The following is a 14,148-nucleotide window of genomic DNA, read 5'->3' as shown; positions in this document are numbered from 1 at the left end:
TGACGGGCGGCGGGAGGGGCGGTGCCGGGTGTGGCGCGTGGGTGAGGTCGGCCGGGCAGCACGGGGCGGGCCATGCGCCCGCCACTGACACGTGCCGCGCCGGCCTGGCTGCAGAGCAACGGCCACTCTCGGCGCGCGCCCAGCGTGTCGGAGGCGAGCAGCGACGGCTTCTGATGCCTCCACACCTTGCTCCTGCTAGCCATTCACCTTGCTTGGATGTTCCGCTGCCCTCAGCTTGCTGTGTGTCTGTCATCTGCTGGAGTGCCTGCTGGACCGCTGCTGCTGTACTGTTATTCTTCTGTTCTCTCTGCTTCCATCGGGCAGGGTACATCCATGCCGTCTTCCGCTGCGTACCTGTTTGCATGTAATCCCACCCTGCATGGTTGATCAGAGGAATAAAACCCCACTGGAGCGCAGTGTGTGCCTATTCGCATTCGCCGTACCGCCAGGTCATCGGCGGCGGGGCAGCAAGGGAGTGGTCACACGCTTCTGGGTCATGCACGAACGTTTTCTGCATCCCCGCTGCCTTTGGCACATGGCAGGGCCTTTCAGTTGTTCAGGGGGAGAGTGGCGGCTGGTCTTCCCGCCTCATGGCCAGGCCATGCTGCGGATGATGGATCTATGAACGATGCCCTCTTTTTTAGCGCGATCAGCGGGCCTGGCAGTCTGCCTGGTGATGCACGCAGCCACCGGTGCTGCTCTCCCCACCTTCCAGCCCCCGTTGCTGGACTTGGAGCGGCAGCTGATCGTCAAACTGAAGCCTGGGAGCAGTGGGGATAGGGTGGCAGCGACGGGTGTCGACCCGCTGCTCGGGGTGACCCTGCGGTCAGCCCCGCCGCCGCCAGACGGCGGCAGCGCGGTAGCGCCCTCGGTGCTGCATGGGCGCCTGGAGCCCGGCGCCTCCCTGGCTCAGGCCCTGCAGGAGCTCAACGCCAGAGAAGGTGCGGGGCTGTGGGGCTGTGAGGGCCCGCTCCACATTGCTTGCTCCAAGCCACCCAGGTCGCCTTGAGCGGGACACACACAGCCAGACATGGAAGGGCACCCATGCTGCCTGCAGATGTGGAGTGGGCTGTGGAGGATCACATCATCCTTCCGGCACGCACCCCCAACGACCCGCTCTACTAGTGAGCACCGCGCAGCAGCAGTTGGAGGCAGCGTGACACTGCCGTGACCAGGCGGTATTGGTCGCGGCTGCCCCATGCAATGCGACAGCCTGTCCCGCCCCCCTCCCGGTTGCGGTGCAGCAAGCAGTGGGCGATGCAGCGGGTGGGGGCCGAAGCTGCATGGGACTTGTCGGTGGGCGGCGCGGTGGGGGCATCCAAGGCGCCGCCGCGGCGGGCGCCTCCACCTGTGCCCCCACCCCGCGGCAACGCAACTTACAGCGCCAACGTCGTCGTGTGCATTGTGGACTCTGGTGGGGGCTGCTGCTGAGGATGCTGCCTGCCCCATGCATGCAGTGGCACAGCGTGTGTGTTCTGCATGCACGGGTTGCGCCTCGGTGCGGGGCCCAGCTGCCTGCCTACCCACCCAGCAGGCATCGACTTCCAGCACCCGCAGCTGGCCGCCAGCATGCTGCCAGAGGTGGGGTGGAACTCTCTGGACCCAGCCCTGCCGCCGCTGGACAAGCTGGGGCACGGCACGCACGTGGCAGGTGGGCAAGCGCACTGGTGCTGCACTTCTCTAGCACACTACCAGCCGTTGCCGCATGCCCTGCACAGTGCCTGCCTAGGCGCGACCGCGTGCCGGGTTGAGGCCTGCTGGAACTGTTGCGTGGCGCAGGCATCGTGGTTTCCTCCAGCAACGACGACGAGCAGGTGGCTGGCCTGACGTGGGGGCCCTCCTCCGGCTCTGCAGTCCGCCTGCTGGCCTGCAAGTTTATGTCCGACCAGGCGAGGGAGCTCTCTGTGTGTCAGAGGGCCGTGCTGGGACGCTGTGCCCGCCTGCCTTCCACCTTGCCGCCACCTGGCCACCCATGGCAGGCCGGCAGGCCAGCCGCGGGTGACGAGGCAGCAGCTGCTGTTCATGCCAGCTCGGGCCAGGCCTGCGCCTGCTGCCTGCCGCAGGGGTATGGCTACACCAGCAACGCGGTGGCCTGCCTGGATTACTGCCTGGCGCGCGGCGCCGACATCATCAGCGCCAGCTGGAGCGCGGGCACCGCGCCCAACCCGCCCCTGGAGGAGGCGGTGGGCAGGGCGGAGCGGCGCGGCGTGCTGCTGGTGGCGGCCGCAGGTGGGTGGGTGGGTGGCAGGGTGGCGTGCAGGCTGGCGCGCCGGGCCGGCAGCCGAGCAGCAACAACACCGAGGCTTCTGGAGGCTCCCCTGATTGGCGTGCATGGCGGGTTGCTCGCCAGCGTCCACCCCACCCCAGGCCAGCGCCTCCTGCCCCCCTTGCATGGCCTGTCAGGCAACCACGGCTTTTACCTGTCGGAGGTGGCCACCTATCCGGCCTCCTATGGGCTCAACCACAGCCTGGTGCTGACGGTGGGGGCCAGCGGGGTGCTGGACGAGTGGGCAGACTACGCGAGCTGGGATGAGAGGGTGAGGGCCAATCGGGGAGCAAGTGCATTTGTATTGGCCTGCATGCTCTCGATGTTCGGCTGCACACAGCCGCTCCACCGGTGCTGCAGGCGGTTCACCTGTCAGCGCCGGGCGCCACCATCCTGTCCACCTGGCCGGGCGGGTTTGTGGAGTACAGCTCAGGTGGGCAGGCTCGCACCTCGCTTCTCGGTATGACTCCTCTCTCGTCATGACCGTCTTGTGCCAAGCCTCCAAGTGCACTGCCCTGCCCGGCGCTGTAGGCACCTCCATGGCGGCCCCGTTTGTCAGCGGCGCCGCCGCGCTGCTGCTGGCGGCTAGCGGCAAGCGCCTCACGGCGCTGCAGGCCAAGCAGGTGCTCCTGGAGACGGCGGAGAAGCTGGAGAGCCACCAGGGGAGGTGCAGCTCAGGGGTGGGTGGGGCGCCTCGCTGCCTTTGCGCCACCGAGGGCCGCCATGCATGCGCGCATGGTGATGCGGATGCTTCCCCTTTGCCACGCCACCCGCCACCCATCACCTTACGTGCACGCTGCAGGGACGCCTGCGGGTGGATTGGGCGCTACAGCGCACGCTGGGGCTCCTGGGCATCCCATTGCCCCCATCCCAACCGCCGCCGCCGCTGCTGCCCCGCCCACCACCACCACGCCCCTCGCCTGGGGCATTACCGCCGCCACAGCGCACTCCGCTGCCCGCCAACCTTGGCTTCAGTGTAGGACGGCCGCCTCCGGCTGCCAGCAGCAAGCCAGCGCCAGCGCAGCGCAAGCCATCGCCAGCGGATACTTCGCCGCCGCCGCCGCCCAAGAAGCGGAAGTCGCCGCCGCCGCCGCCGCCGCCATCCCCGCTGCCTAAGAAGCGGAAGTCGCCGCCTCCGCCGCCTCCACCGAAGAAGACGATCAATCCTCAGGGCAAGAGGGACAAGTACAAGCCCTGCAAGAAGGGCAGCAGCAAAAAGTGCAAGCACCGCTGCGTAAAGCAGGAGGAGACCAAGCACGGCAAGCGCAGCAAAGAGTGCGGGTTCTACCGTCCTGCTTAGCCCTGCGATTCAATTTTGCACTGTTTCTTGAGAGCATGCATCCACTTCATTCACTTATCAGACGAGTACAGAAGAGTACATGTGTTATGAGCAGACAGAAGGGCGGTGCGTCGCGGTGGCGCCCGCTGGGTGCGTCATGCTGCAGCATGCTGCCCTCCGAAGGCCTTTTCCAGAATGGCCCTATAGCGCTCCTGCTCATCTCCTGCTCGCACCCTGAGCTTTGTGTGGGCCGCGAGCAAGCCCTGCCAACTCCGATTGCGATAGATCTGTTGGCGCCAACTTCACCATCCAACATCCCACGCACGCGTGCTGCTCAATTGGCAACCCTTCTCTAGAAGGTGGTCACCAGCCTACAGCCGGGGGTTTAGTCCCCCGAGGAGGCCTGGCGCCCGCGCGCACCGAGGCAATTGGGGCGGACTCGTTATATACAGGAATGCGGGCCTGGGGCGCTGTCGGAGTTCTCCTAATGCTGGCGGCGGGGGCCGCCTCGTCGGAGGTGGGTGGGTTGGTGGGCAGCGACTGGGCGGTGGGCCGCCGCCGCCAGCGCAAGCCCAGCTGCAGCTGCCTGCGCCAACCTGCGACTGCCTGCCTGGTTCGCCATCTTTCGGAATATTATTATAGTCACACTATGAATTTTTTATGGTTAATAATATATATGATTGGCCGTTACCTCGATGGGCCGTATCCGTGCGTTGCAAGCAAGTCAGAGCCCCGCTGACAGCACCGGCGCTTGTTTGGTGCAGGTGGCGCACCCTCAGTGCCTCTACACCGGCACGGGCATCAGCCTCTACGGCGCTGATATGGCCAAGGAGCAGATCCCCGCTGCCACGCCCTACACCTGCTGCTACCTGTGCGCGGTGCGTAGGGCTGCGGCTGCGGCAGCGGGCGACGCCGGCCCGGCGCACGCTCCCCGCTGGTTGCTGTCCCCAACCTCACCCTGCTGGCTGCCCCATCCCCGCTGCAGATCACGGAACGATGCGTCGCGTTTGAGTGGAATGCCAGCGTGAATGGCGGCATGTGCTACCTCAAGGACTCGACTGGGATCGTGCCCCGCCCCCTGGAGGGCGCCCGCTCCGGCGTGCTGGTGTCGGAGGGCGCCGCCATCAGCGCCGCCACGATAGCAGCCAACAACGCTGGCGTGCTCACCAGCACGCCCACAGTTGGTGGCAGCGGCAGCGGCTCCCCAACCGCTCCAACCTCCGACCTCTCCTGCGCGCCGCCCAAGACGGACGCGTAGCCTGCCGCTTGTACATGCCATGCTTGCCCCTGTATGCTCCCTTCAGTTCATTGCCGTATGGTCATGCCAATTCTGCATGCCACATTTTTCGGATTCACTTGTAAAGCTAGCACTAAAACCTGCGTGTGGTGGTTGTGGCCCACTCAGTGTGGCTCCTCTGCGGGGCTTTCAGGTGAAACCACTCGGCAGGCCAGCGGGCGGGTGGCGGGCCGCAAGGGGCGGGAGGGCGGGAGGTGCGGCGGGCTTCCGAGCGCTGGTCGGCCCGATCAGCTCGTTGTATCGATCCGCCATTGAATAGGCCACCGAAGCGAAGGGTGTCGGGAGGGTGTCGGAGCGGAAGAGTTTTCTTCTTCCTGCTCCACTCATTTCGCTTGCTGCTCCGCTCTCCGCCTGTGTTGAAGCTGCCCCGTGCCCTGTGCTCCGCCCCCGCTTGTTTCAGCGCTCCCATCATGCTCGCTTCAGCGCATCGGTGCACATCAAGTGCCCCGTGCGTTACGGTGGGCCCCAGCGGGCGGCGCACATTGGTAGTGACGGCGGCGAAGAAGGCAGCAAGGTAGGGTGGGTTTACGCCGCCCGCCGGTTGCCGCTGCCGCCGATTGGCACCGACGCCAGCCACACCCCCGCCATCGCCTCGGCCACAAACACGCAGCCCTCCCTGCCCCATTGTTCTAGCAGCCCCAAGCGCCGCCTCGACTCGACGGGATACATCGTCGACAACTCGGAGCGAGGCAACATCTTTGCCGTGGAGCCGCGCCAGCTGTACACCAGCAGCCCCACCTCGTCCCGCGCGGCCAGCCAGGGGCTGGGTGGCCTGCAGGGCCTGCTGCTCCTGGCCGCGGTGTGCGGCGTGGTGGCTGTGGCCACCCTGGGCGTGGCCTCAAACCCTGAGGACACCCTGCAGGTGGGCTGGCCGGCAGGGGCGGCAGGGCTGGAGCCTCCACAAGGGCTTGTGCAAACTGCCAGGCACGTGCTGATGTGTCATGTCCGCCCCATGCTTGATGCCCTGCCCAGCGGCCCTTGGATACATGCCTGCGCAGGAGGTGGCTGCCAGCGGTGGCGCCCTCGACAGCCTGAGCTCTATTGCTGGGCGGCTGTCGGCGGGTCTGTGAGGCCCCATGGCGCCAGCGCTGCACCCCGTTTCGCATGCGCCCAAGTTTTGGAGAAGAGCGATCAATCACTGAAGTTGCAATTTTGAGGATGCCGGCCTGCAATGGGTCGATTACTGCTTTGCATCCAGAGCGATGCCCTCGCATCTGTGCCTCGCCATTGTTTCACCGCTTGCACCCCCGTCCTGACCATCTCATCCCATCCCACATCCATCGTTGTAACGCATGCCATTTTGTCAGGGTATTCCGCCATTAAATGGGCCCAGCTGCTGCCAGCACGCGCTACCCCAGCGCTGTGCCCGGGATTCTCTTTCACACGCGTTGGTGCCCGACAAGGCTGGTCGTTGGGTGGCAGGCAGGTGGAGCAGGCTGGAGAGACAGAACAACTAAAGTGAGATTCACGGGCCCACACGAAGGTGAGTGTTATGCTCCCGTCGCCTGTGCAGGCCCGCTTATGCTGCTGATTACATTGTACATTTGCAAAGCAGAAACACACAATGGCAACAGGGCATGACGTTGCAGAAGCAACACAACACCGTGTGTGGTGCCTCCAGGACCCAGGATCCAGCCGCGGTCGCAGCTGCTGCTGCGCATCTGCTACTGCTCCTTGCCGCACTGTTCTGTCTCCTCAAGCCAGCGGCCGCGGCACCAGTCGCATGGCAGGCAGTCCAGTCAGCCATGCTGCTCAGCCAAGTGGCCACAGCTGATCAGCCCTGGCAGCCGCTTCAGTCCTGCTGTTCGCCGCCGGCTGAGTGTGGGTGCGGGTGGCCCAGGCTGGCCTTCAGGTGCTGCCCCTTGGCCAGATCGATCAAATCCTCTTTTTCTACCGGCGCATCCGGGCCAGACATGTCTACGCCATGGCTTGTAAGCCACTCCTTCAGCTGGTGCACCTGCAGTGTGGGACATGGGGCGGGAGAGCGCAGCGGGAGGGCAAGTCAGAACGCGCAGAGCACGTGCAGGCGGTCCTTCTAGAAGCTGCCTTTGCCTCACTCACCGACATGTGCTCGAAGTCTGGGGCGCCGCCTGCATACGGCATGGCACCACGGCAACTTAGCAAGACGTGAACACTGAAGGTGCAGGAGGAAGAGTGGCCGACTGCCAATGCCGGTGCCGCCGCGGGCGTCGGCTGCCCCTGCACACACTGCGTGCCCGCTACCTCGTTTCCGCATCTGCTAGTTCTACGTCACCCCGCCACGGCGCCTCACCAGCTTGCGCAGTGCCTGTGCCCTTCTCCATTGCGCTGCCAAGCCGAGGTGTTTCGGACTTTGCGGGGGCCTTGTCGGAGGGGTTGGCTGATGCTTGATTGTACGGTGCAGGTGTCTGTGGTGGGGAAACGGAAACGATGCGATGTCGAACGGGACAAGCGTCTAGCGTGACATGCACGAATTGCCAGCTGGCCCCGCCAGCTCAGCTGCAGACACCATAGCAGCAGCAAAATCAGGTGCCGCTAGGGCGCAAACCAACCAACACTCCCGCGGGCGCAGCATGTCGGGAGCACGCCCAAGCAGCCAGGAGCCAGAAGAGAGCGGCTACTCAGGTTCCGACAGGGCTGTCGTCCAGCAGAGCTCGGGGTGCCGCTTGCAGCACTCATAGATCGCAGGGCAGGGGACTGCGGCTGCAGTGAAGGCATCTGGCCTGTGGGAGACGGCATGGGGTGACCCTTGCAGTGGGGTGCCGGCTGCCCTGTGGCGTTGCTGGTCCGCCTCCTCGCCTTCCCTGGTTGCTGCTTTGCAGCAACAATCCTTTGCTGCTTCTTGCGTTGCAGATGATAAATATGAGGTGATTGATGACGAGCTGTTCTTCCCTTTCCGTTGTCGAATATGTGGCACCCTTGTGTCGCAGCAGGTGCCACGTGTGGGGCGAGCAGCATGGGTTGATTCATTATCACGCTATGCTGCTGTCAACAAGTGCCATGCCCCGGAGCGCCAAGCTTCGGATCGGCACCTTCGAAGTATGCAGCAAGCACGCGAAAGCATGAGAATCCTGGGCATGTTTTGCCGCTGTGCCAACCGCCGCTGCTATTCACCCTGCCATCACCTTTCCTCTCCTGCGCCCTTTGCTGCAGGAGTACGAGAAAGGCATGGGATGCTTACTATGCAACAGATGCTGGCCCAAGAATGACCTGATGACCTATTATGTGTCCTGCGACATCATGATTGATGGCAACGGCACCATATGGAGCAGCATGCCCGATGACTACGGTGCTGCTTTCTTACTTTCTTTGTCGTTGCTGTTCACTATGGTGCTGGGCTACCTGCCTGCCCCGCCTGCATGCTCCCCCGCTTGCCTGCTTCCCCACTCACCAGCTTCCCGCTCCAACGCCTGCCAGCCTGCCTGCACAAACCGCCTGCTGCCCCGTATTGGGTGGTACTGCATGCAAATGGCTTCTGCTCGCAACTGCACATGCCCACACAGGCCCCCCTCTTGTGCTTCCTGTGCTGTGTCGGTTTCACAGAGCCAGAGACGGAGCTCCAGAGCCTGCCAATCTGGGCAGAACACCCAGAGGAGGCACACTATCGGTAACGTTAATGCTGCTGGCCATGTCTGCCTCGCCTGGTTGCCTGCTGCGCGCATGCTATGTGCCGCCAGTCAACAGTGCAATTTCCATCAGGCATCTGCACTTCTTTCCCTGCCATGCAGCCGCTTCCCACTATCAAAGCTACGGGAGCAGCTGGAGGTGGAGAGGCGGGGCGGGCCCTACACCTGCTTTATTTGCGGCCAGCAGCACATGGCGCCGGCGCCAGAGCCTCTGCTGCCGGGTATGCCGCTGGCATGGCCGCCTGTGGTGCAGCAATTTGCGGAGAGGGGGGAGGACGAGGAGCAGGCTGGCGACGAGCAGACGGGGAACGCAGCAGAGCAGCAGGAAGAGCAGCAAGAGGACGTTGAGAAGGAGCAGGAGGATGAGCAGCAGGAGGAAGAGGAGGGTAATGACCAGCCGTCCAGCAAGAAGCAGAAGATAGGGCATTGCAATGAGCGGCCGGGCCAGGAGGCGGGTGGCAAGAAGGCAGCAGATGATAGATAGATAAATATATAGATAGATAATAAAAGAAATGCAGCAGCACAGAAGCCTGGGACACGCTGCAGACGCTCCAGTGCCAGCAATGCCGTTGGTTCAGCCTACATGTGAGGTGCTGTGAGATACTGTGAGGTTACCCTAGCACATGTGACAACCTATTGCCGCAGTTCACAGCACAGAGCTGGATCCAGATAGAACGTTTGAAGCAGGAGCAAAACAGGGGTGCACAGGAAGAGCGCTCAATGCCACGCCACCTGGCAGGGCGACAGCACGGCTGGTCACCCCAGTGCCGCCAGCCTCGGCCCTGCGCGCCAACATCGTGCTGCCTTCACAAGTCGCAGCTGCCGCCTCCAAACAGGCACGCGCCCCAGCGCTGGTGGCGCAGGAAGGCCTTGCGATACGCCTCTGCCGCCTCGTGCTGTGGCTGCACCACCTCCGCCTCTGCAGGGCAGCAGGCAAGCACACCAACGTCATCAGGAGGCTGGAGGCTTGTCGGCAGGTGCCGCTGCTGCCATGCGCCTGTTTCAGCTCAAGCACACACGCACACGATGGGCGGGAGCAAGCCCCGCTGCCCCACTGCCTGGCGTACCCATGGGCGGCGGGTGCTCTGCGACATACTGCGCTATGGGTGTGCCTGTGTGCACCGCCGCCGCCTGCAGCGCCGCCCCCAACGCCGCAGCCTCTGGGTCGGCTGGGAAGCGCAGCGGCAGCTGGAAAGCGTCCGCCACGATGCGCCGCCACAGCCTGTTCTTGCTGCCGCCGCCCACCACCAGCAGCTCCCTGCAGGCATGGCGTGCAGCATGCGGCCTTCTATTCATAAAGGGACAGGGCGTTCACAGCAACTGTGTCTATTCCAGCAGGGCTGGCGCTGGCAAGGAGGTGCCAGGCAAGGCGGGCAGGCGAGCTCACGTGGCGGCCACCCCAAAGTCTTGCATGCGCTGCATGCCCGCCACCAGGCTGAAGGTGGCCCCCTCCATAGCTGCCCGATAGAGCAGGCCAGGGCGGATAAGGCCGGGGCGCAGGCCTGCAGGGGCAAGGGCCAGCCCGGGAGCCTGTGCTTCGGTGTAGCCTGGGAGCATGGGAGAAGGGCAGCAGGCACCACCGAGCCCCCAGCCACGTAGCACAACCAGCGTGCCCACAGCTGCCAGCCTCGCCACCCACCCAGCACGCCCCCCGTCGCGTGCGGCCAGTTGGGTGTGCGCTCTCCCGCCAGGTAGGGCAGGAAGGTGACCCCGGAGCAGCCGATGGGCTCGGTGGCGGCCGCCGCCGTGATGTCCTCGTGGCTCATCCCAAACGAGTGCCGCACCTGCTGGCAACACAGCATGGTGGGCAACGCCGACAGCAGCAGCGCAGGGCGGTGGCACGGCCTGGTGAGGGCAAGCTTGCTGAGGGGTTAGAGTGAACCAGGCTGGCAGCTGGCAGGACAGACGGGCGCCAGTATGCAGCCGAGGCTGTCTGTCTCTGCACATGGCCCGCACCACAATCCCCCCCACCTCCTCTGCCACCCCTGTGCAATTCAGGGTGCATAGCAGCGGCAGCCAGGCGCCAGCGGCGTCGCAGAAGGGGCAGATGGTCCCCGTCGGGTCCAGCACAGGCTTGCCGCTGGGGCCAAACAGCGTGCCTGCAGCGCACAAGGCGCACGGCACGATGGGCTGTACAGTTGGGGGTGTGAACACACAAACCTCTGGGAGGCAAGATGCCCCACCGGCCAGCACCATGCGCCTGATGTTGTCTGGCCGCCGGTCACCCACCCGAGGTGCCCAGGCTGAGCACCCAGCTGCCCTCCCGCACGGCGCCAGCCCCCAGGGCGCTCATGGCGTTGTCGCCGCCGCCCGGCGCCACTTGCACATCTCCCGGCAGTCCCAGCTGCGCTGCCACCTCGGGTCGCAACGTGCCCACCACCTGCGGCAGCAACAAGCGGTGCCGGCAAAAGACGGGGAAGCTCAGGGGGCACCTGGACGCTGCTGACCCACACTGCATGGCTGCCTGCCCCAGCAGCGGCTGATGAGCCGCGGCAGGCGCACGCCGCACCTCCTGGGGCCCAATCAGCTCCGGCAGGCTGCCAGGCAGCCGCTCGGTATCCAGCTGAGCGATGCGCTGGCGGTCCCAGGCGCGCGCCGCGGCATCCAGCAGGCCCGTGCCGCTGGCATCAGATGCCTGCGGAGGGGGCGTGGGTGGGCGGGGAGCACAGGGGGCTGGCTGCATGCACGGCGCGTGCTGGGGCAGGCAACGGTGGCCTGGCCAGCCACTGGCATAAGTGAAGGCAGGCCAGGCTGCCACGTGCTGTGCACACAAACAAGGGCTTAAGGAGCAGTTCAGCCCTGCCCTGCCCTGCCCAGCACAGCACAGCGCATCGCAGCACAGCGCGGCACAGCGCAGCACAGCGCGGCACAGCGTGCGGCGCTTGCCTCCATACAAAACCGGCCGATCAGCCACCAGTTGACATAGTCGTGTGGCAGCAGCACGTGGGCCAGCCGCGCCCAGCTCTCCGGCTCCCGCCGCTTCATCCACAGCAGCTTGGAGGCTGCGGCATGGCGTGCGCAGCGAGGCCGGCTGTGTCGGTGGAGGGGGCGAGGCGGCAGCGGCAGGATGGTGTGATGCCAGGGGACAGCCCCACAAGCTGAGCAGCTCGGGATGGTGTTACCGCACACCATGGCAGCAGCTAGCTGTCACCATGCACCCTCCAGCCGTGCCTGTGAAGGCGGGCACCAGCGTGGATCCGTACAGCCGAGACAGTTCCTCCGCCTCCTCGGCGCTCTCCAGATCACACCACAGCTTTGCTGCAAGAGCCGGCAGCAGAGGCCAGGCAGGGTGGGGGAGCGCATCGATGTGAGCCAACTTCTACCCCTGCCAGGCGGCCCAGGCGCAAGCCAGCTGGCGCACCTGGCCGGATGACGTGGCCGTCGGCATCCAGCGCCACCAGCCCGTGCTGCTGCCCAGACACCCCGATGGCCTTGACCCGCGCCGCCGCCGGGCTGCCGCCGCCGCCGCCCGCCTCGGCCAGCGCATCCTGGATCGAGTCTATGCAGGCCTGCATGGCGGCGCGGTCTGGGCAGGCGGTCGGCGGGCTGCCTGCCCTGCTGAAAAGGCAGGTGGCTGGGCGAGCAAGCTGAGCAGCCACTCGCCTCGATCCACGTCGCCGGGTGCTGCTCGGCCTGGCCGGGGCGGTGCGAGGCGAGGGAGTAGCCCACGGAGCCGCGGCCCACCACCTCACGGGAGCTGGCCTCGTAGACGCAGCACTTGGTGGACTGGGTGCCCACATCCACGCCTATGTACAGGCTGTGCCCGCCGCCGCCCATGGATGCCACGGGCATGCGGCGCCGCTGCCTGCGCGGCTGCTGCCGAGTGTTCGCCCCAAGACACTGCTGGCGGGTACACGTCAGCGGCCTTGCCTGGTGGAGCATGCGGCCGGGGCGCGGGGCAGGAAGGCTGGGGCGGCACGCGCTGGGAGCAGGCGGCGGTGGGGCGGCGATGTGCTCAGGTCGGTCGGGAGCAACCCCGCCAGCAGCCGGCTTCTGCACGGCACTACAGCGATGACAGCAGGGCGATTTCTAAAGAACGATGAACTCTTTTGGCGGCGGGCGCTCCTCCGATACAGCGCAAACTCGGCACGCGAGCGGCAGGCCTGTCCACGCGTCAGTATCGGCCCTCAGTGTGATCGAGGCGTGCCGCCGACACCTCCCAGCTTCAGCAAGTTGGGGTGCCTCGTCAGCGCCACCCGTCCGTCACACCTGCAGGACCCATCCAGACCTGCACCATGCATGTTGTCTGAGCTGGAAACGCACATGAATGACGCATTCTGCAGCTTTGGCCCAGCACAAAATGCCTCACTGATAGTGCATTCAGTGCCAGAGGCCCACAAGGTTGTGAGCATGCCGTCCGGAATTGCAATCTCAATTGACTGCCATCTGGCAGCGCGCCTGCCCGCCTCCTGCCAAGAATTGCGCGCCCTTGCAGGACTGGCCAGCCACAGGGCACGATGTGGAGCTGAGGCAGAGGAGTAAAAGCCACAGCCAGGCTGTTGGGCGGGCAGCGATGTACAAGGCAAGGAGGAGTTGCCAATCAAAGGCATTGAAACTGAGCCGACATATGATACACGTGCACCTGGCGGCGCCACGGGGAGCTCGGCAGCTCGGCAGCGCCGGGCATGGAGCACAGGGAGGCGGGCGGGCGGGCTGCCGCCTCAGAACACGCGCATGATGTACGCCTCCACCGGGTCCCGGCACATGGGGCACAGCTGCACGTTGCTCTCCTTCAGGTGCACGGCGCACTCGCGGCACAGGCACCTGCGCGCGGCAGGCACAGGGGCGAGCGCAGGACGGGCATCAGGCGAGGCAGGGAGCCCTCCCAACTGGACTCTGCTCACCGGTGTGGCGCTCTTGAGCCCCGGCATCAGCCGCTGCACCCGCTCGCATCCAGCCCTCTCATCCGCCCGACCGCTCCCATCCCCCTCCTCCCGCCCCGCCCGCCCACCTGTGCACCGACTCTCCGTGCAGCACGCCCGCGGTGGCGGCGGCATCCATGCAGAACACGCAGACGGAGGAGTCGTCTGTGTCGGCGGCGCCCGCCGCCGCCGCCGCCCCCGACTCGCTGGCGGGCCGGCTGGGCGGCGCGGCGGGTACGTCGGCCAGCCAGGCGTCGTCCTGCAGGCGCGGCGCCGACATGCGGCGGCCCGAGGTGCTGAGCGGCAGGTGCTGCGGGGGGGCGGAGGCGCCGCCGCCGCCGGCCACGCCCGCCGCCAGCGGCCCCGCCGGATAGTCCAGATCCAGCAGGGCGGGGGCGGTGGGGCGGCCAAAGGAGTGCAGGTTCTCCACGCCCACGCCGGCGGGCGTCTCGGGCGCGGAGCTGGCCGCCGTGCCCGCCGACGCCGCGCTGGCTGCGTGCTGCAGCGTGTCGTGCTGCTGCAGCTGCGGCAGGAGCAGGTGGGGGCACGCGGAGTGTGGGAGCAGGCAGGCGGGGCAGCCCCAAAGCGGCAGGGGCAGGACAGGGGCCTGCTGGCTGCTGGGGCGCATGCAGGCGGCGACACTCACCGCCGCGGGCGGGCCGGCGGCGTGCGCCTGCCCATCCCCAAAGTGCACTTGCGGGTAGAAAGCTCCCCCCGTCAGGTAGTCGGCAGCAGGCGGCGCAGCAGTGGCCGGCGGCGGCGCGCTGGGGGCGGCAACCGCCGGCGGCGGCAGCTGGCTGGCGGCGGCGGCGGCTGCTGCCCGGGGGGCGCCGGGGGCG

The 14,148-nt window shown here is 66.2% G+C and overlaps 5 protein-coding genes across 5 annotated transcripts in view; 3 read left to right on the top strand and 2 right to left on the bottom strand.

The window, feature by feature from the left end:
* Positions 1 to 676: 676 nt before the first annotated feature.
* On the top strand, positions 677 to 3,566 carry CHLNCDRAFT_134105 (hypothetical protein; the record flags this gene model as incomplete). The annotated part of the gene is made up of 10 exons (XM_005847793.1): positions 677 to 941; positions 1,058 to 1,124; positions 1,245 to 1,414; positions 1,535 to 1,651; positions 1,780 to 1,904; positions 2,064 to 2,229; positions 2,404 to 2,537; positions 2,627 to 2,699; positions 2,798 to 2,933; positions 3,272 to 3,566. 10 exons carry the CDS (start codon positions 677 to 679, stop codon positions 3,564 to 3,566), a joined length of 1,548 nt encoding a protein of 515 aa, XP_005847855.1.
* Positions 3,567 to 4,032: 466 nt separating this feature from the next.
* Positions 4,033 to 4,803, top strand: CHLNCDRAFT_134104 (hypothetical protein; the record flags this gene model as incomplete). The annotated part of the gene is made up of 3 exons (XM_005847792.1): positions 4,033 to 4,062; positions 4,310 to 4,423; positions 4,531 to 4,803. 3 exons carry the CDS (start codon positions 4,033 to 4,035, stop codon positions 4,801 to 4,803), a joined length of 417 nt encoding a protein of 138 aa, XP_005847854.1.
* A 449-nt stretch (positions 4,804 to 5,252) lies between these two features.
* Positions 5,253 to 5,912, top strand: CHLNCDRAFT_134103 (expressed protein; the record flags this gene model as incomplete). Its single annotated transcript, XM_005847791.1, has 3 exons — positions 5,253 to 5,272; positions 5,476 to 5,704; positions 5,841 to 5,912. 3 exons carry the CDS (start codon positions 5,253 to 5,255, stop codon positions 5,910 to 5,912), a joined length of 321 nt encoding a protein of 106 aa, XP_005847853.1.
* A 3,537-nt stretch (positions 5,913 to 9,449) lies between these two features.
* Positions 9,450 to 12,569, bottom strand: CHLNCDRAFT_35472 (hypothetical protein; the record flags this gene model as incomplete). Its single annotated transcript, XM_005847625.1, has 10 exons — positions 12,051 to 12,569; positions 11,809 to 11,956; positions 11,619 to 11,705; positions 11,334 to 11,449; positions 10,957 to 11,082; positions 10,677 to 10,827; positions 10,419 to 10,546; positions 10,087 to 10,231; positions 9,835 to 9,949; positions 9,450 to 9,705 (listed from the first exon to the last, which is right to left on the bottom strand). The coding sequence occupies exons 1-10, from the start codon at positions 12,327 to 12,329 to the stop codon at positions 9,450 to 9,452; spliced, it is 1,551 nt and encodes a 516-aa protein (XP_005847687.1). The 5' UTR covers positions 12,330 to 12,569.
* A 539-nt stretch (positions 12,570 to 13,108) lies between these two features.
* CHLNCDRAFT_134099 (expressed protein) overlaps positions 13,109 to 14,148 on the bottom strand; it is a gene marked incomplete at both ends in the record, with an annotated part of 4,099 nt that continues 3,059 nt past the window's right edge. The window contains 3 exons of the mRNA XM_005847624.1: positions 13,109 to 13,211; positions 13,399 to 13,832; positions 13,956 to 14,102. Of these exons, the coding sequence (XP_005847686.1) occupies positions 13,109 to 13,211; positions 13,399 to 13,832; positions 13,956 to 14,102 (684 nt within the window). The remainder of the gene's footprint in view (positions 13,212 to 13,398; positions 13,833 to 13,955; positions 14,103 to 14,148) is intronic.

The sequence above is a fragment of the Chlorella variabilis genome, assembly GCF_000147415.1.
Source record: "Chlorella variabilis unplaced genomic scaffold CHLNCscaffold_10, whole genome shotgun sequence".
NCBI classification, from domain to species: domain Eukaryota; kingdom Viridiplantae; phylum Chlorophyta; class Trebouxiophyceae; order Chlorellales; family Chlorellaceae; genus Chlorella; species Chlorella variabilis.
The sequence above is the reverse complement of the archived record's forward strand: the minus strand, read 5'-3'. Positions and strand labels throughout refer to the sequence as shown.